At 45.9% G+C, this 26,158-nt stretch overlaps 4 protein-coding genes across 8 annotated transcripts in view; 2 read left to right on the forward strand and 2 right to left on the reverse strand.

Annotated features, from left to right (window-relative positions):
• Positions 1-13,083, forward strand: part of RIIAD1 (regulatory subunit of type II PKA R-subunit domain containing 1) — a 34,978-nt gene extending 21,895 nt beyond the window's left edge. Inside the window, exon 5 of one of the 2 annotated variants that reach the window (XR_004676438.1) lies at positions 13,051-13,083. The gene's annotated coding sequence lies outside the window, so the exon portion shown is untranslated. Of the gene's footprint in view, positions 1-2,060; positions 2,662-13,050 lie in introns of those variants that run through there. The other variant, XR_004676437.1, reaches the window with a different exon arrangement.
• LOC118000354 (60S ribosomal protein L28-like) lies at positions 2,814-5,894 on the reverse strand. 3 transcript variants are annotated; one of them, XM_034990061.1, is made up of 3 exons: positions 5,152-5,332; positions 4,296-4,661; positions 2,814-3,049 (listed from the first exon to the last, which is right to left on the reverse strand). In XM_034990061.1, the coding sequence occupies exons 2-3, from the start codon at positions 4,383-4,385 to the stop codon at positions 2,834-2,836; spliced, it is 306 nt and encodes a 101-aa protein (XP_034845952.1). In that variant the 5' UTR covers positions 4,386-4,661; positions 5,152-5,332; the 3' UTR covers positions 2,814-2,833. The 3 variants fall into 3 exon arrangements, 1 of the variants encoding a protein (XP_034845952.1); XR_004676440.1 differs by lacking the exon at positions 5,152-5,332 and adding an exon at positions 5,522-5,894 and having other exon boundaries at positions 2,997-3,119; XR_004676439.1 differs by lacking the exon at positions 5,152-5,332 and having other exon boundaries at positions 2,997-3,119; positions 4,296-4,950.
• An 877-nt stretch (positions 13,084-13,960) lies between the features above and the next one.
• Positions 13,961-18,552, reverse strand: MRPL9 (mitochondrial ribosomal protein L9). 2 transcript variants are annotated; one of them, XM_034990062.1, is made up of 7 exons: positions 18,361-18,552; positions 18,071-18,227; positions 17,465-17,589; positions 17,197-17,247; positions 15,215-15,316; positions 14,613-14,696; positions 13,961-14,497 (listed from the first exon to the last, which is right to left on the reverse strand). In XM_034990062.1, exons 1-7 carry the CDS (start codon positions 18,514-18,516, stop codon positions 14,363-14,365), a joined length of 810 nt encoding a protein of 269 aa, XP_034845953.1. In that variant the 5' UTR covers positions 18,517-18,552; the 3' UTR covers positions 13,961-14,362. The 2 variants fall into 2 exon arrangements, with proteins under 2 accessions (XP_034845953.1, XP_034845955.1); XM_034990064.1 differs by having other exon boundaries at positions 18,400-18,551.
• Positions 18,553-21,539: 2,987 nt separating this feature from the next.
• OAZ3 (ornithine decarboxylase antizyme 3) lies at positions 21,540-24,659 on the forward strand (the record flags this gene model as incomplete). Its single annotated transcript, XM_034990065.1, is given in 6 exon segments — positions 21,540-21,715; positions 22,004-22,064; positions 22,066-22,140; positions 22,868-23,043; positions 23,573-23,658; positions 24,412-24,659. Coding segments are annotated over 6 exon segments (717 nt in total), but the record flags the coding sequence as incomplete, so codon positions are not given.
• Between the last annotated feature and the right edge of the window lie 1,499 nt (positions 24,660-26,158).

Consider the following 26,158-nt stretch of genomic DNA (forward strand, 5'->3'; position numbering starts at 1 on the left):
TTCACTCATTCACTTACTTGCCCACTCATTTATTCAACAAATATTATGGTACATTATGTACCCAGGGTGCAAGGTCTTGGGAATAAGATTCTCTTTCCTCAAGGAACTCACAGCCTAATGACTGAAGACAGATACATAATTATAATACAGTTTCAAAGGTGAAGTAAGAGAAACATGCAAGGAATGATGGGTGTGCAAAGGAGGTGGCCAGGCAATGTCTCCCAGTGTGGGAGCAGAATGCTAACAGATGGACCAGGACTGTAGGCCCCTGTCTGATATGATGTCTCCCCATTGTCAACTCTGAGGGGCGATTCTCGTTTCCTCCAAGCAAAGTTCTTCCTGAAATCTTCCCTCACTTTTATCTCTGTGTTTAATACAGTTTGTTAGGGCCTCGCTTTTCACATCTATGAAGAGAGGGGTGTGCTACTAGATGTTACATTCGAACATCATTGACATGACCAAACTCTATGAATGCTAACATTCGATTTGTTAAAACATCTTCCTGGGAGCAGGTTGGCATGTGCATATGGCCATCCTTGGGAAAATTCAGCTTCAGTCCAAAGGAACCAAATGTACCTTGCATACGACTACCTCTCCCTAAATGCTTGTTGAAAAAAAACAAATTTTCAGTGCTCTTAAACCATCCCTGTTGTTCCCTTGGGTGGCTGAGTGTCTTCATCTCTAAAGGGGGATAACGTGTCCCTTGTGCGTTTTGCTGCGAGGCTTGGCATTGCACACCCAGACATCCATATCCATGTCTGGCCCATGGTAGGCCTTCATAGATAGCAGCTACTATTTCAGTGAAGTAGCAGAACTCAGTGCATTATTTCCCCAGAGCCAGGAGCGGTCACTGAGGAGAGGTCACAGGTGTGGGCATCCTGGTGAGAAGAGGAAGTAAACTAAAATTAAATGCAAGCATGTTGGAATTTAGGGCTATTTTGCATGAGACTGAAGACTTAGAATCAAGAAAACTTCTTCAGGGCTCAACCCAAGTGTTTCAGTAGTCACACTTTTTTTTTTTTTAAGATTGTATTTGACAGAAAGAGTAAGCACAAGAAGGCAGATCTGCAGTGGCAGAGGGAGGAGCAGACTTCCCGCTGAGCAGGGAGCCTGATGCGGGGTTCGATCCCAGGACCCTGAGATCATGACCTGAGCCGAAGGCAGACGCCTAGCAGACTGAGCCACCCAGGTGCCCCAGTAGTCACACTTCTGACCCCATCTGTCGCAGGCTCCAGGTGGACTGGAATCTGAGGTCTTTCAGAAGCAGGACTTCACCAAGTACCCTATTCTTTGGTCATCAGGTGGAGAAGTGACAGCACAGATTCCTCAAAGAAACAGTGATGAGAGAATCTCTGGGGCCTGGGAGAACAAAATGCCAGGTGTGTTCTGGTAGCTGTAGGGTCGCTTCATTGTCCAATTAACAAGTACCTAAAAACAAAATCTGATGGGAAGAGGGAGGCTAAATCAATTACTGTGTTTCATTTCCACACTTTATGACTAAAGAAAACCAAATGCCAAAGAGTATTGAATCGTAGAATTTTTCCAAGTGGAAATTGCCTTAGATCACCAAGTCCAATCTTAGTGATAGGTGAAGAAACTTGCCCACAGATGACAGAGTGGTCAAGGGGCTGGCACTCTCCTGATTTCCAGTCTAATGTGATTCCAGTATTTCACGCTAGAAAAAAAAAAATACCTAGAGTTATTTAGCGTGGAGAACAAAATGTGGCTAGGTAATAGTTCAGGAACATGGAAGTGTTCTACCTCTAGGTAGTTAACCTAGCCTTCTAGCTGCAGGTGAGGACAAAATTGAGTCATTCATTCAACTAATATGTGAATGCTAACTATATCTCACTCAAGGTCATTTCCAGCTCCATGAGTTTCATGAATACACTGTTCTGTACGTCATCTTGAACGAGATGCTATGGGAACATCTACTGAGTGTAAGGAAAGGTAGTCCTTCCCTTGAGGAAGGCAGGCTGCCCAGTGTATTCTTGCTCACAGGTATTCAGTAGATCATAGTGGTGTTTGTAATATGCCCCTTTCTGATTTTTTTCCCTCAGCTGAAGACCCTTCCAATAGTAAAACAACAGACCGTGAGACCCACCTACACCGAACCATGTAGGAGAGAAGAGACATTGTCTATAGCTGTCTTAGGCACCCTACACCTCATATTTAAAGGTGCTGTGGTGGATGCCATGGTGTGTCATCCCGATACCCCTCGTCAGGACTGAAGCGCGCACCCCTGGGCTCGCTCTCCTGCCCACACTGCTGGGAATGTTGGTGGCTGACGGTTCTCACTGAGACCCCTCTCGAGTCCTCCACTGAAAAATCATCGAAGTTCATGCCCTCTCCTGAGACAGCCAGTAACCACTGATCAGTGTGGGAGTAGAGAGGTCTGATTCCCTAGCCTCTGTGGGGAACAACTCTGAAGGGTCACACAGCACCAGAGTCCTCTGTCCAGTGCTGTGGTTTCTTGCTCTCACAGGTGTGTTGGTCCTGACATACACCTTCATAAACCTTCACTCAGATTTCCATCCCAAAGAATGTTGGAACTCAACCTGGCAAGAATTGGTGCCAAGACTACTGAGGAAAGCAGATTCTAAATTGAGATTTTATTTTATTATATATATATTTATTTGAGGTGGTTGACATCTTTATTGCTTTGGAGTCATGGGGGGTGGGGGCAGGTGCTCAGGCGCTCATGGCGGGGCGGGTGCGGCCTCTTCATCACAGGCTCTGGCAGCCATGCGCAGATCTGGGCGGCACTTGTCTGGCCGCGGATCATGTCTGATGTTGCTGAGGGTGGCCCCGGGCGTTCTTGTTGGTGTGGTCCCTACGCAGGAGGTGGCGGGTTTCCCTGGCCGGAGCTCCGCTTCCTGACCACCGCTACACCTTTGCCGTTTTCCGCGGGCTCCACGGCCACAGTCTTGCGGTGGATCAGCCTGTTGTAGCGGGAAGGGTTGCGAGCCTTCAGGGTACTGGGCTCGGTGGTGTTTCTCTGCTTGTTCCTCTTGATCACGAAGCTGGAGCCGCTCCGCACGACCATCCACTGCAGATGGGCGGACGGGGCAGCAGCGGCTCTCAGTGTTCCCGCCGCCGCCGGAGGCGGAAAGACCAACCTGGGATTTTATTTTTTAAATATTTTATTTATTTATTTGACAGAGAGAGAGAGAGAGAGCGAAAGCAGGAACACAAGCAGGGCGAGTGGGAGGGAGAAGCAGGCTTCCCGCCGAGCAGGGAGCCCGATGCGGGACTCGATCTCAGGACCCTGGGATCATGACCTGAGCCGAAGGCAGCCGCTCAACGACTGAGCCACCCAGGTGCCCCCCAAGCGGAGATTTTAAAGCTGAATCCCCTGTGGGCCAGCTGGCCGAGAGGACCCCGTCACTGGTGGTAGGTGGAGCATGCACGGCCCTGGCACGCTGGCTCAGGGCAGTATTACAACCCTCGCTGGCTGTGAGCTAGGGTGGGATCCTGGGGGAAGGGAACACATTGGTGGGGGAAATATATCAGGTCTGAGAAGTTACAAAGATAACGGAATTGGATGGCTGCGGCTGCAGGCTCTCAGTGCATTGGAGAAAGACAACGAAAGGCTGAGGGTAATTAATCACCAACTAAAGGACAGCTGTAAAGCCCGAAGCCCTCCTTGGCAACTTAAGAGACTTTTGTCTCTTGCATCTTGAGGACTCAAAAAGCTCAGAAGGTCCAGGATTTACTTGTAATAGTAGGAGAGCTCCGGAGAAGTTTGAATTCTTAACTCTGGCAGGTCTGCTGGGAAGGAGTGAGGCCCTGAGACATTGGGTGGGACATCTGGGTTGATGCTTTAAAAAAATCTTGAATTCCCCCATTCTCCTGCATCCCTTGGGACTGCAAAAGTACCCACTTCTTCCTGTTAAAGGCCGTGCCTCCTCCCTTACCAGCCAGGCGCCCCCTTACGGAAGACTGCCTGGAGGCCCCAGTGGGCCTGGCCAGCGTGTACTGGCGGGAGATGGGTGAAGATGTGTCAGGCTGGGTTCTGAGGGTGTTGCACCGAGGAGGGTGGGGCATAAGGGCGAGTAGATGGATATGGAAGCACCTTCCCATGATACAGGACTTAATACTCTGACAAGGACCCCGAGATATACTGTTAATATTCTGACGGGATGGCTCTTAGAAACTTGGAGGAAGCCACGGCCCACATTAAGTGAAGCCGAAACACCAGAACAGCCGTGGTATATGGTGGAAGAAGGCATCAAAGGGCTAAAACACGTGGGCATGTTAGAGTAAATATGCTATGCTAAAGCCAGAAAACTCACCAAATGATTATGCTGCATCAGAGGGCCCGAGGGGCAGTCTGTCTCCAGAAGGGATGAAGAGAGCCCTGGTGAGACAGGCACCAGTCTCATTGAGAAGCTCAGGGATGGCCGTGCTCTCCAGGCCAGCGGTGAGCTGTCACAGAACCGGGCTCCCTGATAGCCATGCGGATGGCTGGACGCGGAAACGGGCAGGTGGTGGGGGCCTGCCCACTGGAATGGAAGGGACTGAGTTACTGCACTGAACGGGAAGGTTGCAGAGGCAGCCAGGGTCTGGGTCTGACTGGCCGAGTGCTGGAGGTCATTCACAGAACACGGCTTTTCTGGAAACAAGGTAGATGGCACTCCACATGGCTATTGTTGCTCCATCTGTACAATAAAGAGAAATCAAGGATGGATGATCAGGAGGCTGAGGACGCCTACCCTGATAAAAAGTTACAGTTCCTTAAAAAAAAACAAGCTACAATTCCCTCCTGTCTCTACACCCTGAGCCAGTCAGCTTTAAAAGAATTCTTTATTGAGGTATAATTTACTTACATTAAAACACCAATTTAAAATGTACACTTTAGGGGCACCTGGTTGGTCTGCCTTCGGCTCAGGTTATGATCTCGGGGTCCTGGGGTCAAGCCCCGTGTCGGACTCCCTGCTCAGTGGGGAGTCTGCTTCTCCCTCTCCCTCTGCCCCTCCCCGCCCCCCGCTTGTTCTCTCTCCTGCTTTCTCTCAAATAAATAAAATCTTTAAAAATAAATAAAAATGTATACTTTAATAAATTTTTCAAATTAACCATCACCACAAGATAGGTAACATTTCCCTCATCCCACATTCCCTTGCGCCCAGTGTTGTACTGGAGTCAACTTACATCATCTGGTGAGATCCAGTTGTTAGCTAGCATCTCTTCCATACTCAGTGTCCAGTGATGTCACGCTGGATTTGTGAAATTGTCAGTGGAAGGGATATTTATACCATAGAAATTGGCAAATACGGGGCACCTGGGTGGCTCAGTCAGGTAAGTGTCTGACTCTTGGTTTTGGCTCAGGTCATGATCTCAGGTCTGTGAGATTGAGCCCCGCATCGGGCTCTGCACTGAGCATAGAGTCTGCTTAAGATTCTCTCTCTCCCTCTGCACCCCCCACCCTGTGCTCGCGCGTTCTCTCTCTCTCCCTCTCAAAAAATAAAATAAAATAAAATAAATCTATGTATCTATATAGAAACTGGCAAATGCTACAAACCAGGGCTTCCTTCCCGCTGAAAGCTGGTTGTTAGACATGTAAGCCCATCACTGCTGTGGTACCTCTGCAGTCCAGTCCTCATCCAGGGCTGGCTCTTGGCCACTGCTAATGCTTTATCACAAGAGTTTCACACAAATGGACTCATACGGCATGTAGTCCTTCTTTCACAGAGAACTTTTCACAGAGCACATTTTTAGATTTATCAGTGTGGTGTGATTAGTTCCTTTATCTTGCTGAGTAGGATTCCACTGTTTATGTAACACTGATGGTCATTTGGATTGTTTCCATTTGGGGTCATCAAGTTCCTATGAACATTAATACATCATTAGTACCTTTTTTTTTTTTTTTTAAGATTTTATTTATTTATTTGTTAGAGAGAGGCAGGCAGAGGGAGAAGCAAGCTCTTTGCTGAGCAAGGAGCCTGATGTGGGACTCGATCCCAGGACCCTGGGATCATGACTTGAGCCGAAGGCAGACGCTTAATCGACTGAGCCACCCAGGTGTCCCCATTAGTAACTTTTCATTTCTCTTTAGTAAATGCCTGGGAACAGGATGGCTGAGTTAAATGGTAAGGGCATTCCTTTGTAAGGAATCGGCAAACTCTTTTCCAAGGTGACTATCCTGTCCTGCATTCCTACCAGCAATATCTGACCAGTTTTTGCACATCCTCACCAGCATTTGGTATTGTTGCAATTTTTAATTTTAGCCATTTTGGTAGGTGTGTTGTAATACCTCATTGTGGTTTTAATTTGCATCTCTCTCATGGTTATGTTGAATATCTTTTCATGTGCTTGTTTTCCCTCTATATATCCTTTTTAGTAAAATATATGTTCAGGTCTTTTGCCCATTTTCTGATCAGATTGTAGTTTTTTTCCCTTTGAGTTTGAGAGTTCTTTTTACAGTCAAGATACTGCTCCTTTGTTAGATCTGTGGTTTGCAAATATTGTTTCCCAGTAGCTTGTCTTTTCATACTTTTCACATGGGCTTTCTAGGAGCATAATATTTAAATTTTAATGATGTCTAAATTTTTGATTTTCCCTCTTATGGATCATTTGGTGTCAAATTTAAGAACTCTTTGGGGTGCTGGCTCATTCAGTACAGCATGGGACTCTTAATCTTGTAAGTTCAAGTCCCACGTTGGATGTAGAGATAACTTAAAAATCTTTAGGGGTGCCTGAGTGGCTCAGTCGAGTACGCGTCTGCCTTCAGCTCAGGTCATGATCTCAGGGTCCTGGGATTGAGCTCCACATCGAGCCCTGCATCGAGCCCCACATGGGGCTCCCTGCTCAGTGGGGAGTCTGCTTCTCCCTCTCCCTCTGCACTAGCCCCTTGCATGTGCACACGCTCCCTCAAATAAATAAAATCTTAAAAAAAAAAACAAAAAACTGAGGAGCTTGTTTAAAAAAAAAATCTTTTGGGGTGCCTGGGTGGCTCAGTCGTTAAGCATCTGCCTTCGGCTCAGGTCATGATCCCAGGGTCCTGGGATTGAGCCCCGCATCGGGCTCCCTGCTCTGCTGGAAGCCTGCTTCTCCCTCTCCCACTCCCCCTGCTTGTGTTCCCTCTCTCGCTATCTCTCTTTCTGTCACATAAATAAAAAAATAAAATCTTAAAAAAAAAATCTTTAAAAGAAAAAAAATAACTGTTTCTTCATAGATCTTGAAATTTTTCTATTTTTTAAAAAAAGCTTTATAGTTTTAGTTTATTTTTAGGTCCATGGCCATTCTGAGTATATTTTTATAAGGTGTTAGATGTAGGTTGTTTCATTTTGTGCCTATGGCTATCCAATTGCTCTAGCATTTGTTGAAAAGGCTATCTTTCCTCCATTGAATTGCTTTCGTAACTTCATCCAAAAAAAAAAGTTTGGGCATATTTGTGAGTCTGTTCCTGGGATCTGTATTCTGTTCCATTGATCTATGTGTCTATCCCTCCACCTACAGTTATACACAGCATTGATTATTGTAGCTGTATAATAAATCTAAAAATTGGGTAGACTGATTTCTCACACTTTTTTCTTTTTCAAAATTCTTTAAGCTGTTCTAGTTCCTTTGCCTTCCACATAAATTTTAGGACAATCTTGTAAATGTTTACAAAGAATCTTGGGATTTTGATAGTAATTACATTAAACCTGCATGTCTATTTGGGGAAGAAGTAACATCTTTACTATACTGAGTCTTTTGATCCATGAACACAGTATGTCTCTCCATTTATTTAGATCTTTGATTTTTTCCATCAACATTGTGTAATTTTCAGCACATAAATCTTGTGTGTTTTCTTAGATTTATACCTACATATTTTTGAGCAATTTTAAAGAGTATTGTATTTTTAATTTTGGTGTCCACGTGGTGTGTGTGTGTGTGTGTGCACATATGAATTTGTTTTTTTACAGATTCCTTGAGATTTTCTACATAGACAATCATGTCATCAGTAAATGGGGACAGTTTTCTTTTTTCTTTTTTTGTCTTCCCTTTCTTGCCTTATTGCACTGTCTAGAACTGCTAGCATTATGTTGAAGAAGAGGGGTGTGAGAGCAGATATACTTGCCTTGTCCTGATCTTAGGAGAAAAGCACTCAGACTTTCACCAGTAAGTATAATATTAACTGGGACGCCTGGGTGCCTCAGTCAGTTAAGTGTCTGCATTCGGCTCAGGTCATGATCCCAGGGTCCCGGGATCGAGCCCCGCATTGGGCTCCCTGCTCAGCGGGAGCCTGCTTCTCCCTCTGCCTGCCGCTCCCCCTGCTTGTACTCTCTCTGGCAAATAAATAAATAAAAAATCTTAAAAAAAAACCCCAAAACACTGTGTTTAAAAAAAAAAAGTATAATATTAACTGTAGACTTTTTGTAGTTCTTGTCAAGTTGAATAAGTTTCCCTATATTCCTATTTTTCTGAGAATTTTTTTTTTTAAAACCATGAATGGGTATAGACTTTTGTCAAATGATTCTTCTCCATCAATTGATATGATCATGTGATTTTTCTTCTTTAGGGTGTTAATATGATAGATTACATGGATTGATTTTTGAATACTGAACCAGATTTGCATCCCTGGAATAAACCCCACTTGAGCATGGTATATAAATTTTACCATAATTTGATAAAATCTATTTGCTGATACTTTGTTAAGGATTTTTTGCATTTATTTCATGAGAGATATTGGACTGTACTTTTTTTGGTACTGTTGGGGGTTTGTTTATTTTCATGATAATACTAGCTTCATAAAATGAATTGGGAAGTATTCCCTCCTATTTTGTGGAAGAAATTATATAGAATTAGTGTTACTTCCTCTTTAAACATTTGGTAGAATTCTCCAGAGAAACCATCTGGGCCTGAGAGTTTTTTGGGGGAAAGGGGGGGCCTTAAATTATGAATTAATTCTCCTTAATTGTTATAGGGCTATTCAAATGATCTATTTCATATTGGGTCAGTTATGGCAGTTTGTGTTTTTCAAGGATTTTGTCTAACTTATCAAATTTATGCATATACAGTTCGTAGTGTTCCCTTATCATCTTTTATGATATCTGTAAAGTCTCTATGCTGTGTTTCATTCCTAATATTTGTAGTTTGTTTTCTTAGTCAGTCTTGCTAGTGGTTTGTCAATTTTATTGATGTTTTTCAGAATACAAGCTCTTTTGTTTCATTGATTTTCTCTTATAAATTTCATTGCTTTCTGGTTCCTTTCATTTTTATTTCCTTGCTCATGCTCGCTTAGGGTTTACTTTGCTCTTCCTTTTCTAGGTTCTTGAGATGGGACTTAAGATGATTGATTTTAGACTTTTCCTCGTTCCTAATGTATGCATTTAGTGCTTTAATTTTCCCTTAGCACTGCTTTAGCTGTGTGCCACAAATTTTGCTATGTTGTTTTCATTTTTATTCAGTTCAATGTATTTAAGTTCTTTCCTTCAGAATTCCTCATTGACCCATGGATTATTTAGAAATGTGTTTAGTTTTGAAGTATTGTAAGATTTTCCTCCTATCTTTCTATTGTTGATTTCTATTTTGAGTCCATGGTGATCAGAGAACACATTCTGTATCATTCCATTTTTAAGATTTTATTTATTTATTGGACAGAGAGAGAGACAGCGAGAGAGGGAACACAAGCAGGGGGAGTGGGAGAGGGAGAAGCAGGCTTCCAGCAGAGCAGGGAGCCCGATGCGGGGCTCGATCCCAGGACCCTGGGATCATGACCTGAGCTGAAGGCAGACGCTTAACGACTGAGCCACCCAGGTGCCCCTGTATCATTCCATTTTTAAATTGGTTGAGATTTGTCTTTTGGTCCAGGATATGGTCTATCTTGGCGTATGTTCTGTGGGAGCATGAGAGGTCTATTCCACGGTTGTTGGGTGGAGTGTCCTGTGTTGCTTAGATCCTGTTGGTGACTGTTTTCATCTCAGTATCAGCACCTGCTCTCTTTTTTCATGCAGTTTGAGATCTTCCTGGATCTTGGTATGATGAGAGACTTTTTTTCCTAATATGTAACTTTATTTTTAACTTTTTAAGTAATCTCTATGCCCAATGTGGGGCTTGAACTCACCACCCTAAGATCAAGAGTCACACGCTCTACCGACTGAGCCAGCCAAGCGCACCCATGATGAGACTTTTTATCAGAGCCTGGACATTTTTGTATTATGAGATTGAATCGAAATTTAAACTCCTGTTTTAACTAACTTTCTGTGAACTGCTTTGGCATGGGCGGGAGAGGCGGGATTTCATGATCCTCCACCAGCTCTAATCTCTAGCTTTATTTAGGTTCCCCCTCTGCACTGTTCCCTACACTACAGTGCAGGAAACTACTTCTAGGCCATAAACTGAGACAATCAGAGGGCTCACCTCATTTATTTCCCTTTTCAATATCCAAACATGTAGAATTTTGTCTGTATTTTTTAGTTAATTATAGTGGGAAGGTGATTTCTGTAGCGGAGATCACTTCATGGGTGGAAGCGGAGGTATTTCTGAGCCAGGGTTCAGCGGGAACAGATGTAAGAGGCTAGGCCCCTAGGAGAAAGGGCCTTGAAACAGCACGACCAGTGTGTGAGGTCGTAATCCCCCCAGTCTTCTCCATAAGGACTCATGGCCATTTGCACAGTACACACTGGAAGAAGAGGAATATTTGAGCATTTGAAGAACTGTCTGCTACAGGGTCCTGTCTGATATTGATGTCCACAGATCTGAAGCGTATGGCCCCGTTAGAGCGGCAGTGTATTGGGACAGGGTGACAAATGTATTCCAGACTAGGTCTGGCTCTCAGTAGTTCTGCTGGGTTCATAGATCCACCTAGCGGTCCCTTCACTGGTCCTTAGTGGGTAACTGAGATGGGTAAGTATTTGATAGTTGGCAGAACTACATTAACCACGACAGGGTAAGAGATATCTTAGTGAAGACCAGCATGAAACTCTTGAAGCTGCCTCCACCATCTCAGGCCAAGATAATTAAAACTATCACATCAGGGGGCACCTGGGTGGCTCAGTCATTAAGCGTCTGCCTTCAGCTCAGGTCATGATCCCAGAGTCCTAGGATCGAGCCCCACATCGGGCTCTCTGCTCCGCGGGGAGTCTGCTTCTCCCTCTCCCACTCCCCTGCTTGTGTTCCCGCTCTCGCTGCCAAATAAATAAGAACAAAAAACAACAACAAAACTATCACATCGGTGGCCCTCTTGAAGACCTAAAGGATGCAGGGATGGTGGTCCATCATAAAGCCATTTAATTCACTAGTCTGGTCCCTGGTAAAACCAGACAGTTCCTGGAGGCTGACAGTGGATTATGGCAATCTCAACCAACAAGTAATTTTCGACAAGTAATCTGTGCTAAATGTGGTGTCTTTGCTAGAGCAGATTAACACAGCCTCAGGTACACGATAGGCAGCCATTAATCTGAACAATATATTCCTGTCCATCTCTGTAAGAAAGGAGGATCATGAAAAGTTTGCTTTCACTAGTGGGATGAGCAGTAATATATATTTACAGTCTTGCACCTGGACCATGTAAACCCTCCCACCCTGTCATCCTATGACCTGGACCATCTGGGCATTCCACAGAGTATCACATTACCACATTGATGACATCAAGGTCGTTGTACAGGACCAGCAAGAAATGGCAAGTACATTAGAGACTGGTGGTATATAAACCTGCAAATATTCATGACATTTTTAGAGGTCCAGTGGTCTGGACCATGCCAGGACATTCCCTCCAAAGTAAAGGGGAAATTTTACTTCTCCCATCTCACTACTAAGAAGGAAACACACTGCCTGGTAAACCTCTTTGGGGTCTAAAGACAGCATATTCCACACTTGGGAATAGTGTTCTGACACATGTATCAATTTTGATCATAAATGGACAGATGTAGTCATGGCCTGCAAAGGGCACAATGACCAGGTACCTTATCAGGTAAACTCTTTGGACCAGAAGTACAAGTTGAGGGGGTGTAGCTAGAAATCTAAATGGGGAGTAGAGGTGGGAGAGGATAAATACCCATTGCAGACAGGACAAGCTATAGCAGCAGGGGCTGTGAGCTATCCCAGACCTTCCTCTGTTAGTTTTCCCAGGAAAAGGGGCCCATCAGAATCCTGAAGGGATCATTCTAGAACTTCTGAAGTAAATGGATCTGAAGAGCCCAAAAGGTGGACTATTGTGGAGACAGCGTGGGGCCCCAATTTCCCGCTCCAGGACTGAAGCACTCCTTTTCCAAGCTGCTGAGAACGCTGACAGCTCTCATCTGAGTCCCCCCCCGGGAACTGCCTTTGCCTCAAGTCAAGTCACCTAAGCACATGGCCCTTTCCTGGTCCATGTGGGGGTATGTCTGGCCACTTGCCTCAGTAGGTTACACACTTCTGCAAAGCTATCCTAGCTTGAGTGTGAGGGACTGACCAAGGTCTTTGTTGAGACCACTCAGCTCAACCTCCCCGCCTCTACACAGTCCTGCTTCCTTTACTCCCCCACCATACACTTCCTGCACATAAATTTCCTATTCAGTCTGTTTCACCAGGAACTCACACTATAGCAAATTAAAATGGAAACACTTTGGGATTAGCTGTGTGGAATGTTGTGCCTGTTGCTCAGGCAATTTCAGAGAGCTTTATGATGCTGACGGTGGTGGTGTGGAAAGATGTGTTAAATGAGCTTTTCATCTTAACAGTAGGGATGGAGATCAATTTCAAACACCACCAGTGGCGGACTTGAGTTACGGAGTCTGGCAAGTGTGAGGCTGGCCTCATGTGAATGAAAGTTACTTAACTCAGAGTGGTAGGTGAGCTCAAACACGATGATAGAAACACATCTCTCTGAGCTTCTGGTAAGGACAGCAAAGGCAATGGTCTCTTCTATACCCTTCCTGAATTGTGTGACATCACATTATATTTGGGTGACTAGCATAATCCATTTGTCAATAGTTGGGTCTTTTTTCCACTCATGGACCTTGAATTTATGCAGAGCTACTTCCCTTATCTCCCATCAAGATACCTATTCCATAATTACCCAGTGACTAGCGCTATATCATAACCCTGGTCTAGAGACCAAGATACCATCTTTTTTTATGATTTCAGGAGCTGGTTATAGAAACAAAACAGAAGTTCTCCTTAAATTCTTTCATCTCGGGCGCCTGGGTGGCTCAGTTGGTTAAGCGACTGCCTTCGGCTCAGGTCATGATCCTGGAGTCCCGGGATCGAGTCCCACATCGGGCTCCCTGCTCGGCAGGGAGTCTGCTTCTCCCTCTGACCCTCCCGACCTTCCCCCCTCTCATGCTCTCTCTCTCTGTCTCTCTCTCTCAAATAAATAAATAAAATCTTTAAAAAAAAAAAAAAATTCTTTCATCTCAGCTTCATTTTCTCCAACAATTACCCTTAGGCTGTATTCAGATCCCTTTTAGAAAAGTAGAATCCATTGTGCTTATTCATATTCATGACTTTATCAATATACCTAACAAAAATAACTCTTAAGACCAAAGACATACCAGATCAGCTTGTTAAGTACTTTGCCCACAGCACCCATGGGATGTAGCCTGCAAATGCATCCTCTTCTTCCTTCCTTTTTAGCACCAAACCCCATAGCTCAAGAGGACAACCTACTTGGAGGTCCTATCCCCAGTCTATTCAGGGCTGGTAAACAACATCTAAAAAGAACACAAGCTCTTATCGTCAGTGGTACTGTAATAGCATTGCATGGGGACCAATGGCGGCCTCGGCATACCTAGGTAAGCACAGAACGTACAGAATTAACCAATCACTATGCTGTACACCTGAGACTAACGTAACATGCTGTGTCAAGCATACTACAATCAAAAAAATTTGAAAATTAAAAAGAAGTTAAAATTTATCAAAACATGCACACAAACACTTAAGGACCATACACAGCACCATCTGTAGCTGAGAGAAATGTAAAGGTGTGGTGTTAAGTCATAAGTGCATAAAGTAACTGTAGTGCGTATCATATCATTGTCATAAAAACACCCAAAAATAAAAAGAGCACAACCTCTTTATTTCCTCTCGTGATGCAAACGTTCAGTATGTATGAAAATGGGACCAGTACTGGAGAGAGTGGGTAGCTCTTCCATTTGTTCCAGCAAATTCCAGGCTCACAGGATCTAGACTGTTTTCATCTGTTACTATTCAGCTTATCAAATCTACAGCCTGGTACTCCTTGAGCAGGACGGCCCAGGTAAGGCCGATGTGCTAACAGCCAAAGACAGAGGTGGGAGATACGGACGAGTCAATGTGGCCATGCAGGTTAGGCCCATGTCCCCACGTGCTCTCTAAAACTCCATTATTTGGTCAGAGCTGGGAGTGGTGTCAGCGTGCAGGCCCACTGTCGATCACTGCTCCTCTGATTCTGCTCTTCTGCTTCTGAGGGACAGAAGGTTCAGATCGTCTGGGAGCTGGTGGGGGCCACCCCCTGGGCAGCTTGCCGGGCTAACCAGTACTTGTATCTTTTGGTCTTGGGCCTCTCAAAGTTCACCACAGACATAGGTACCCTCACAGTGTCAAGTCCATTCACCTGCACACACAACGACAGGAATCCTCAGAGGTCAGCTGGGCAGAAAAGAACTACTACCACCGATTCCCACCTTTTCACCCAGCCAGAAAAAGGAGGCAGTATATGAAACACTCACCGTCACCTCACACCAGTACTCGCCCCACCGCGTAATGGGCTCTTCTGGTAACTTTAATGCATGCGGGGTGACCACAACACCAAGCTGCAAAAAGTCACAACCAAAAGAAGCTCTGTTTACATTGATGCAACTGTAGGCAACCTCAAAGAAGGTTCTGGAATTTCCTGTACAGGAATGAATAAAACTGAGGAGTTTACCCTGGCTGATCCCATGGGAGGGCACAGACCTCCATAGATAGTGGCAGAGAAACTCAGTCTAATTTCTCAGAAAGGGAGGTGGATTCACCAAAGAGAAACAGGTCCTGAGCCTGAAATCACTGTATCCACAAAAGTACAAACTCCCCAGTGAGTCACATTTTCTAGGTTTTCCCTGGCTAGAGAGGAAATAAATGATAACACCATCTTTTCCGATCAGTCTTCAAATTCTGACATCCCTTAGTCCTTAGCCATTTCTCTCCCACAACTCCTGCAACCAACCAACAACACCTTCCCTAACTTAAGCTGTATGATCACACTTTTTCCTAACAAAGGGATCAATTCTGGGCCTCCTTCCCAGGGGAAGCTACTACCCTCAGAGGCACAGTGGTATGTGGGAACACTCACATTTTTGAAGAAATGGCGGGCGACTATTTCAGGGTTTAGTTCCCATTTGACGTTGTTCTTCATCCCCACTTCCAGGTGACAGCTTCTCAGAAATTTCACTGTCTGACAGAAATTATAAACAGGGAATAGGTTAGAGTTGCAATCAAAGAAGAAGAAACATGTTAGCAAGAGGCACAACGTCTGAGTAGAGGAAAAGGGCACAATTTCTGCTTCACAAGCATACAGGTGAGAAGATGACTGGGAAAGAGAAACCTTCTTACTGTCTCACGGCTGATTTTGTAGGAAGGTGTTTTAGTAAAACTTTGGAGGAGAGGGTCACCTATACCTGGTTGTTCCTAAGCAAGGAGAAACAGGCCATGTCAAAGTTAGACCTATCAGTGGGGATCAGTGGTAGATCTCAGGACAGATCGACTTTTTCTTTTCTTTTTGAGAGAGAGCGTGCATGAGTGGGGAGGGGCCTAAGGAGAGAATCTTAAGCAGGTTCCACGCAGAGCACAGAGCCCGAAGTGGGGCTCGATATAACAACCCTGAGATCATGATCTAAGAGGAAATCAAGAGTCGGACGCTTAACCGACTGAATCACCCAGGTGCCCCAGGATAAAATGACTTTCTTTTCTTCTTCTTCTTTTTTTTTTTTTAAAGATTTTATTTATTTGACAGAGAGACACAGCGAGAGAGGGAACACAAGCGGGAGGAGTGGGAGAGGGAGAAGCAGGATTCCCGCCGAGCAGGGAGCCCAACACAGGGCTCGATCCCAGAACGCTGGGATCATGACCTGAGCTGAAGGGCGATGCTTAATGACTGAGCCACCCAGGCGTCCCCTAGAATGACTTTCAGAGACCCTATTAATCCAATACTTCTGGCCCTTCAATCCTACCCCTACTCCATTAATAATTTCTCCCTGCTTACAGAATGAAGTATAAATTCATTAGCTGAGGATTCAAAATGTTTTACAAGTCTTACCCCAACCTCCTTTCCAGCCACATGTTTTGTAATATTACCCTACATAAGTCCTCTGCTTTTGCTAGACTGGTCTACTTTCCATGTTAAAAACATGCCTAGGGCGCCTGGGTGGCTCAGTTGGTTAAGCGACTGCCTTCGGCTCACGTCATGATCCTGGAGTCCCGGGATCGAGTCCCGTATCGGGCTCCTTGCTCAGCAGGGGGTCTGCTTCTCCCTCTGACCCTCCCCCCTCTCATGTGCTCTCTCTCTCTCATTCTCTCTCTCAAATAAATAAATAAAATCTTTAAAAACAAAAACAAAAAAAACCACATGCCTGAACCACCTATACTTTTTTTTCCCCCTTAATACCTTTCCCACCCTCCTGGTCTTTCCAAAGCCTACTAAACCCACAAGGCCTGGGGCGCCTGGGTGGCTCAGTCGTTAAGCGTCTGCCTTCGGCTCAGGTCATGATCACAGGGTCCTGGGATCGAGCCCAGCATCGGGCTCCCTGCTCCGCGGGAAGCCTGCTTCTCCCTCTCCCCCTCCCCCCGCTTGTGTTCCCTCTCTCGCTGTGTCTCTCTCTGTCAAATAAATAAATCTTTAAAAAATAAAAAAATAAAAAAATAAACCCACAAGGCCTAATTCAATCCCGTCTGAAGAAAAGCCCTCTCCAATCACCTTTTTGATCTATGTCATTCTTATAATCTACTGCCTTGAGCTTACTGATCACGTTCTCATGTGTCTATGTTCTCTGTGACTTGTCTGTAAATATCAATGGAGGCAGAGCCCTCATCTCACACTTTTCCATGGGTCCCTGGTAATCAGGCTGCAGCCTTTCTCGATAAGCTAGGGCACTTCACCCAACAAGTTAGGATCTCCCAGGAGGTCTCAATACCAGTTATGGCAGCCAAACATTTCCTCTTTGTCCTACACTTGTCTCTGAAATCAGGAGATTTCAAGGAAATCAAGGAGCCTCTCAGAAAGAAATTGGTGACTCCTTAGGTGACAAATAAGTAACAACTTTCTATGTTTTTACTCACCATCTCACCTGCCTTGGTCTGGATCTTCTCTAATTTTCCTTCTTGTCTCAGCTAGAAAAGAAAGTTAAAGATGAAAAAAAAAAAGAAAAGAAAAAGGAGTCCATGATAAATATCGAACTTACTATGCTGGACATAGGCTGAGTTTCTGGGTTCCTGTTCTTCTAATCCCTATTTCATTTTTAAGTTAGACAGCAAAGGAAAGGAAGTTGTTAGATGAACTCTTAAGGTTTCTATTCCTCCAAGTCCCTCTGCCTTCCTTTGCGCTCACCAATTTCTCCTCCTCAAACAGTTTCTTGTTTTCAGGGGATGCATATACAGCCAGACCTTGAGGCAGTAGTCGATTCCGGCCCAAAGATTTCTTCACTGAGACCAGGTCACCCCGGACTCCAAGTCCTGCCAATAAGAACAGACACTGGATCAGACTACCTAGGAGTACCTAAAGAGGAGGAGAGGATCAAAGAAAGACGCACCTATCATTCTCTCATAGCAGTTATTCCTCCCAGAAAAAAATGTTCACTAAGAACAACACTTAAAGACTTCTAGTTAGTTTCTTAGGGCCTGATTTCGAAATTTAATATTCCCTGTACAAAGTGAGAGTTGCCCCTTAACAGGATTTCAGGAATTGTAGCACATGCTGTTAAGCCTCCTTTTCCCTCCACGCACTGTTACTGATGTTGTCGCATTCACGTTTCTTTTTCTATGCAGGAAGGCAAGGACACAACCATAGTCCTTTCTATGGCTTCTTCCTCTCAAATATAGAGATCATTTCTACAAAGTAGAGAAAGGACGAGAAACAGCTAAGAGGGGACGGCAGGGAAAAGCTGATGCCAAACAGAGCCAGCCTAAGATAGGAAGTATCTTTGCCGGGCCTTACCTTCCACCGACTGCGTGAGGATGAGCTCCAGGCTGCCTTTGGGCCCGTGTTTCGTGTCCTCTACCAGCCTGTAGACCCGGTGTCGCCGGTGTAGGCGCGGCTTCCGGCCCTCTCCGGCCAGCGGCACCTTCCACCAGCGCTCCACGATGACCGTGCCCTGGCAGCCGGGGAGCGAGGGTGAGCGAGTCTCCCGGAGAACCCCCTGCCGCCCTCGGCCGCCGGCACATGGATAGCCCGCCACAGCCAGGCCGCGGCCCCCCAGAACAGTATTCGGGCGTAAAGAGCCCCACCTGAGGCGAGGACCCCCAGAGCTCAGAGCTGGCCCTCACCCGACTGTGAGAGAGGCTGAAGTCGCGCTCCGGGCCCGGGGTGCCCCCTGCGAGTCGCGGGAGCACCAGCCCCCGCACCGTTCCTCGCAGCAGGGCCCTCCCCGCGACCGCCGCCATGTTCCCAGCGCCGAGGGAGAATGGAGGAGGCCCCCAGCGCCGGCGCAGGAGAGGCCCCTGCGGCTGCCCGCGGCGCGCCTGAGCCGCCGCCGCTCTGGCTGGCGAAGCCGAGGGGCAGACCCGGCCCGGGTTGGACGGTGGCCTCGCCGCCTCGCGGCCGCCGGGACCTCAAGAGCTGAGGCAACGATCCGTGATTCAGCGTTTTCCTCATTCCCCCCTCCCTGTTTCTTCTCCGGGCAGGGACGCGCGTAGTTATCGACAGATCGTGGCATGAACCGGAAAAGACACCGTCTCCTTCTTGGCTTCACGTTTTCTTTAAAATGGGGGCTTTGGTTTATCTCTCGCAGCTCTGAGGTCACTTGCAGCTCTGGCATTCTGTGATAACTGGATGCTGAGGAAAGAGGGATGCAGCTCGCACTTTTCCTTACTTGAGATCTTCCTAAAAGTGGTGGAGGGATGGGATCCTCTGGAAAACGATGGCAACTCCAGGAGGAGGCCTACCCTTAATCTTTACAACTGTGGTACTCAAGCTAGCATTTAAAGAATTCTAAATCACAAAGGAGATAAGCCACAGAAAAAGGAAAGTATGGCAGTGGTGAGAGAGCAGAAGGCAAGCTGACACCCACAACCCCCACCCCACCTTGTGCTTTGTCCCCAGCTTGCCTTCCACTCCCTCAGCAGCCTGGTCCAGACTGTTCTGTGGAGGATCTCGGTAGTGGAGAGAAGGCCACATAGATGGAATGAGTAGGGTCTGTTTGGCAGCAGACATTGTGTGAAGGTGCTCTACGCATCCTGTTAGTTGACCCGTAAACGTCCTCACTCCTCCAATAATTACACTTGCCTCACTTAGCTTCCAGGACACCAATTTTGTTTCTGTTTTCTTCCTGCTTGGTCAGTTTTCTTCACAGTTTGCTTTGCTGATTTCTCCTTTTCTCCGAACTATAGAGTGCCCCTAGGACAGTCTTCCCATCTTGACTCTTTTCAGTATACACACCCGCTTTGACCTCACTCAGTCTCAGTGACTTCCAAAGTTCTTTCTCTCTCCTAGACTTCTCCTGAACTCCAGACTTGAATAGCCCGGCGCTTATTTGTCTTTTCCTTGTATATCCAACGGACAATTCAAAGTTAACATGCTTCAAACTAAACCCGTCTCTACCCAGCCTCAAACTGCCTCACCTGCAGCCTTCCCCATCTCAGTTGATGGAAACTATTCTTTCAGTTCTTGGACTCAACTTTTCTCTGACTTCCGGAAATCCTGGGGGTTCTATCTTTAAACTATTTCCAGAATCCAACCTCTTCCCACCACCTCCAGTGCTTCAGCCTGGAATAAGATGCTATCTTTCTCCTGGATCACTGCAGTAGTTTCTTAGCAAATCTGCCTTAGTGTTCTGCAGTTTATTTACAACGCAACAGTCAGGATCTCTTAAAAAACATACATCAGATCATGTCATCCCTCTACCCAAAACTTTGCAGTGACTTCCCCTTTTACTCAGAACAAAAGGAAAGGGCCATACAGTCATCTACAGGGCCTCCCTAATCTGGCCAATTAGCGCTCTGACTTCATCACCATACCCTCCCTGTTTCCTGAAAACACCAGGCACCTTGTCCTCAGGGCGTTTGCACTGGCTGTAGCTTAGGCATGGAATGCTCTCACCCCGAGGTGTAGGCTTGGCTAACTCCCCGACCTTTAAATCTTTGATTAAATGTCACCTTTTCATTGAAGCCTATGTGGATCACCCTATTTCTTTTTTTTTTTTTACCCTATTTATTTTTCCAGCCTGCCCCACCCCCTTCACACTCCTGATCTTCCTTTATCCTCTTTTCTCCATAGCAGTTATCATCTAACATACTAAATTTTATTATGTTTATAGTTTGTCTTCTTACTGTTTTAAGATTTTTTTTTTTTTTATTAGAGAGAGTGCAAGCAGGGGGAGAGGGAGAGGGAGACAGACTTCTTGCTGATCTGGGAACCCCACACTACAGGACCTGAGCCGAAATCAAGAGTCAGAGCACCTAACTGACTGAGCCACCCAGGCTGCCCCTGTCTTCTCACCGTTAGAAGCTAAGTTCCATTAAGCAGGGATCTTTGTTTTGTTTACTGGTGTATCCCAAGCACCTAGAATACTGCCTGGCTTTCAGTAGGCCCTCAATATTTGTTGAATGGATGAGTGAATGAATATGCAGAGGTCTCAAACTGGTGGTCCCAGAATCAAATTTTGCTCACAATGTTGACTTTTTTTCATGAAGTTTTTGTCTTTTGAGTTAGTAGCCACTAGTTAAAAAATGTGGAGGAATTTAACACAAAAATCTATCTTTCCGTTTTATGTTGAAAAATCATACAATCTGGGACCACTGAGTCTGCATTTCTACAACTGGATGGAGCTGAGTTGTCAGCTTCTTTTAGGGTATGAGCTTTCCATTTTGCTACAGCCCCACCCAGCAGCTCCACTAATTCCATTAGCTGTCCTGGCTCCTGGAGGCTGTTTGCAATTTCTACCCTACAAGGCAATGAGATAATTCAACAATGTGTAGCACCCCTGGATTATTAAAGGTAGGGATATAATAAAACTATTGAATTGATAGGAACTGGGAACCAATGTATTAGGTCAGACATTGGATCAGGGCCTTGGAAGCCTACAGTGTTAGACACCAACCAGTTTGTTGCTCAAGTGGGATGTGTATATGTGTGTGTGTTACACGAGAGTGTGCACACATGTGAGTGCATATGCCAGAATAAGGAGCCAGGTTGGGTGCGCTTGACAAGTGCTCAGGCAGGGCTGTTTACCAGTCAGTACAGAAGCTAAAGTATTCTAATCACTGGTACAGCCAGGAAGTACTTACTAGATGAACGGGATAAGGGGTTGGTTGGGTGGGGTAGGGGACCAGCAGAGTGGAGTCCTGAAGTGACATAAGGGCTAACCCCCTTGCCCATGTCATAGTGCCCACCGGGTCACAATGACACCAGGTTGTGTGAACCTCTGCCACCCATCTCTGAACCTCACTTTGCCGCAGGGAGGCACTGAACTGAGAAACTGCCTTGTAACAGGTTACACCCCTCTGCCTTCTCCCTTTCTTATATCAAGAGGGGAAAAACACGGAACTACCTCTACCCGATCTGGTCACCATACGCCTATTACCTTTACTGTTACAAATACCGGATCACCCTCCGGAAGAAGATGCTGCCTTGTTGTTATAAAAGGTACTTGTTTTCATCTGTACTTGTAGTTGTTTATATAAACTGTCAGGAAAAATAAAAGAATTTGAAGGAAATTCCCAAGTGGCAAGAGATAATAGCAAAAGGGGGTGGAAGGCTGGCATGGAACTTTAAAATTTTTCCATCTGGCTGGCCTGGGAGAATGGAAACAGGCTGGTCCACAGAAGATACCGAAGATAGTGCCAGAGCCCAGTCCTGTGTTCCTGGAAGTTATGAGCCTCTCTCCTTCTCAGACACAGAGGGAAACTAATTTGGGCCCATTTTCCCAACCAGCATCACTTATAGGGAACGGGAGGACTTGACACTCCGGCCCCGTTCCTGCCTTCAGTGCTCCTGAGTCCCTAGAAGGCCTCCAGGTGGTCAGAAGCACCAAGCAGGGTGATCACGACCAGCTTAAAGAATTATACTCGGTAAGTGGCCTCTGTGCTGGGGAAGCCCCTAGCTTGCTTCAGTGACACCTTGTGAAGAAGGGGCATTATTGGCTAGTTGGAAAATAAATTGTAGATTTTGGAGCTCATGTATAACAGCTAGTTGCTTTAGAAACAAGGATTCTGGCCCAGAGATATCAAGTCAAGATCACAGAGCTGGTGGTGAAAAGCTTAATGGGAAAAGAGGAGGTGGGAACAAAGAGCAGAATGTAGTAAGGCTTCTGGGACATAAAGCTGTTTCACTGCTAAGCAGGGACTAGAAACCAGAACTCCTCAACTTGCCCCTCTATCCTGCTGCAGTAATATGCCTGTGGGTGACCTCTACATTTTAAAAGAGAAATAGAATTCAGAGAAAACCCCTATCACGGAAAAAAGTGGAAGAGCATTATCAGTGAGACAGTAAACAAATGACACAGCGTCGTTTAAAGCAGCAGCCCTCTGATATGTTTCTGAAGGGTTGGTGCGCCTCTCAGGTGAGGTCAACAGGCAGTAATACTGCCACTGCACTGACTCCTTTCTAGATTGTTTGATATCAAGGAAAGCTCCACGATAGAGACTTAGGTCCTAGGACTAAGGGATAAAGACTTTGGCTCCAATTCTCCCAGGCTCCGTCAGCTCCCCGTTAGCTTTCTCAGACCCAGCCAAATCGGCCTGCGATCTGAATTGAGGTCGAGATGAGAAGACTATTACTCTCTTATTCCTCTTCCAGGCTGGGAACCTGACGGTGCTGGCTACTGACCCCCTGCTCCATCAGGACCCAGTGCAGTTAGACTTCCATTTCCGCCTCACCCCCCAGACCTCTGCCCATTGGCACGGCCTTCTCTGTGACCATCGACTCTTCCTGGATATCCCATATCGGGCCTTGGATCAAGGCAACCGAGAAAGGTGACTGAGCCCAGATGGAAAAGCAGGGAAAGCGGGGGGGGGGGGGGGGGGGGGGAGAGGGAAAGAGGCAGGGGCTTTCCTTGTTTTATGTCATAATCAGGTAGTGGGTATGCTAACCACTGAGGGTTGATTCAGAAGCTAGATACTTTCACACCACTGAACTGGCATGCAAACAAGCCCATGAGCTGAGCCAAAATCTGGGCTTCAAGGAGTCACAGCCCATGGGAGGCTGCTGGACTCCGATTCAGAAACATAGAAGTGAGGATCCTTAAATAGTTGAGTAACAGGACGTGCCTTCCAGCTGTTTGTCTTTATATAGCAGTTCCTCTCTCCAGGCCCCTTCAGGTGTCAGTCTTATCGTGTACAATCCCTGGCCTTCAGAGGACAATCTATCAATGCAAGTTCATCAACTTTCACTTCCTGGCTTAGGTCAGGAAAAATGGAACAATAAGGTTTCTTCTACTCCAAGCAGGGGTCTGGATTTTTAGTTCACTAAATATTAACCATGATTCTTCCCTCTGGCCCCTAGTTTGACTGCAACACTGGAGTATGTGGAGGAGAAGACCAATGTGGACTCCGTGTTCGTAAACTTCCAAAACAACCGGAATGACAGAGGTGGGGATCAGCTGTCCTTCCTGGCCCATGGTGCTGAAGCAGCTGACAGCAACTTATTCCTTTGTAGGAGACTCTTCCCCCACCCTTTAGAAGAGAACGTGCTCATAGGCATTTCAGGGATTTAACCACCTCCCTCCCCCGCAAGGAAATGAAGGCACCGAGCACTCTGTGCATTCAGATTACACTGGGATTATGAGGAAGGCCCTGCAGGTAGAGGTCAAAAGCCAGACTGAAGCAGCACTAGTGAAATTAACACAGAACCATTCAAGGCATGTAGCTGGTGGGACAGAAAGGACCTCAAACATATTAAACACCTACAGTGTGAAGGGGTTGAACACAGGGCCAGGAGGATAGGAATATATTTACCCAGATGCTTGGAGCACATGTTGCAGAAAGCACCTCTTCCCTCATACTTGTTAGAGGACAGAAGACGGTCAAGAGTTTACTACACCATCATTGTGTTGGGCTTCATAAACATCAGCTCATTTAAATTTTCTGAGGAAGGTTCTATGATCCCCATCTTACAAATGAGAAAACTGAAGTTCAGAAAGGTTAACTTGTAGAATGTTACAAAGGTAAGTAAATGTTAGAGCCATGGTTGAAGTCTAAGTCAGCTAGTCCACAACACGTCACCCTAATGCCTACACTACACGGCTTTCTCCCAGCCACTCCCCAGTGAAGGAAGCCAAATCTGGGGGGAATAGTTGTATGGAACCTCAGAGTGTTTTCTATTTTTTTTTTCTCTTTTCACAGGTGCCCTGCTACGGGCCTTCAGCTACATGGGCTTTGAGTTGGTCAGACCCGATCACCCTGCCCTCCCTCCCTGGGACAATGTCATCTTTATGGTGTATCCCCTTGAAAGGGACCTTGGCCACCTCTCCAATGAGCCTCCCTGAACATACTTATTCCTGCTGAGGGGATAATGGGAACTTGATAAATGGGAACCAGGATGTGATGCAGGACACCTTCCATCTTAGGAATAAAGGGTAGTGCAATCCTCAAGTGTTCACTTTTCTTGGGGGGAAAGCGAGTTGGCTGAAGTGGAGTGGAATGGGACCCTTATAGAGCTGAATTCACTATAGGATAAACATTTAATGATGGAAAAAAATCAGAGGGACCTGCACCAGAGAGGGAAGGGAGCCAAGGATTTTAGGTTTCTTTGCCTTCCCCCCTACTCCCAAAGCCATTTACTTATCCTAACCCTGTACTGAGTACTTGCCAAGAGCAAAAACCAGGCACTATGGAATTCAGAAAGACTTAAGCCTTGTTGGGAGATTTTTGTCCATCTATTTCAGTTCAAATTAGAGAAATACTAATTCCTTCTCTTTGGATGTGGAGAAAATCCAAGAAGGTACCTGGATCCCATAGCTTTGGCTCAATGGGAGGATTTCAACAGACAAAATGAGAAGCATAGAAGAGGAAATTCCACACAGCAAGAAAAGTACAGGATTGTGTTGAAAGAATAAGGAACCCATCTGATTGGCAAGACTTAAAAGCCGCATTAAAGGGACAGACTTAGCATTCACAGTAACAGACTGCAGCCAGGAATGAGGCATCACTCATTTTCCTGAGCACCAAGTCCTATGAATGATTTATATCAGGGACCCCTCTACTTAAGGGTAATTGCCAAGGGGCCAAGGAGCCTGGTGACTAGTGGGCCTCATGACCTGATTGTCGAGCAGCACCAACCCCAGGGCCAAGCCTGCTTCAGGGGTGGGTTCACTGCAGCCAAGGTCTGAAACCTTGCCAGATCAATGGCAGTCCTTCACGGATTCTTCCAAGACCCCATAAGCTACTCATCAGAGATGCTCCTTCACTGGAGCCTTTCTGCTAAATGGTACTGAGATTTTTCTGAGAAAATATACTTTAAAAATTGTGGCTATGGGAAAACATAGTCGCCATGCAGTATATGGGAAGGCCTAATTCCTAGATTTAAAACCCTGCATAAGGCATCCTTATGTGCTAGTTTTAAGTTTTGCAGTTCACCTTACTGATCCTTAAAAAGCCCTCCCTGTTCATTTGCCATTAATCCACCACCCACATTGCTGCTTATAATGTCTGCTTCCAAGTCTCTTCACAGTGCTCACTGGCCACACACTACTACCCCCAATGCGGGGAGACATGAGGACATGGCTCCCAAAGGTCTTGCAGTAAGTTCACATAGTGGAGATCTGCCAGAACCCAGGCCTCTTCTTCCAAATATCTAGTTTGGGTAGGGTCTTTTTTTTTTTTTTTTAAAGATTTTACTTGAGAGAGTACACATGCATGTGAGTAGGGTGGGGGTGGGGGGGAGGGGGAGAGGGAGGGGCAGAGGGAGAGAATCTCAAGCAGAATCCCAGCTGAACAAGGAGCCTGAGGCGGGGCTTGATCTCAAGACCCTGAGATCATGACCTGAGCTGAAATCAAGAATCAGACGCTTAACTGACTGAGCTATCCAGAAACCCCGGTGGGTTCTTATTTATATAACCTAAACCTAAATTGGTCTGGTTCTTAGTGAATG

This window comes from Mirounga leonina, unplaced genomic scaffold (assembly GCF_011800145.1).
Source record: "Mirounga leonina isolate KUSES-001 unplaced genomic scaffold, KU_Mleo_1.0 Mir_493, whole genome shotgun sequence".
Lineage (NCBI taxonomy): Eukaryota > Metazoa > Chordata > Mammalia > Carnivora > Phocidae > Mirounga > Mirounga leonina.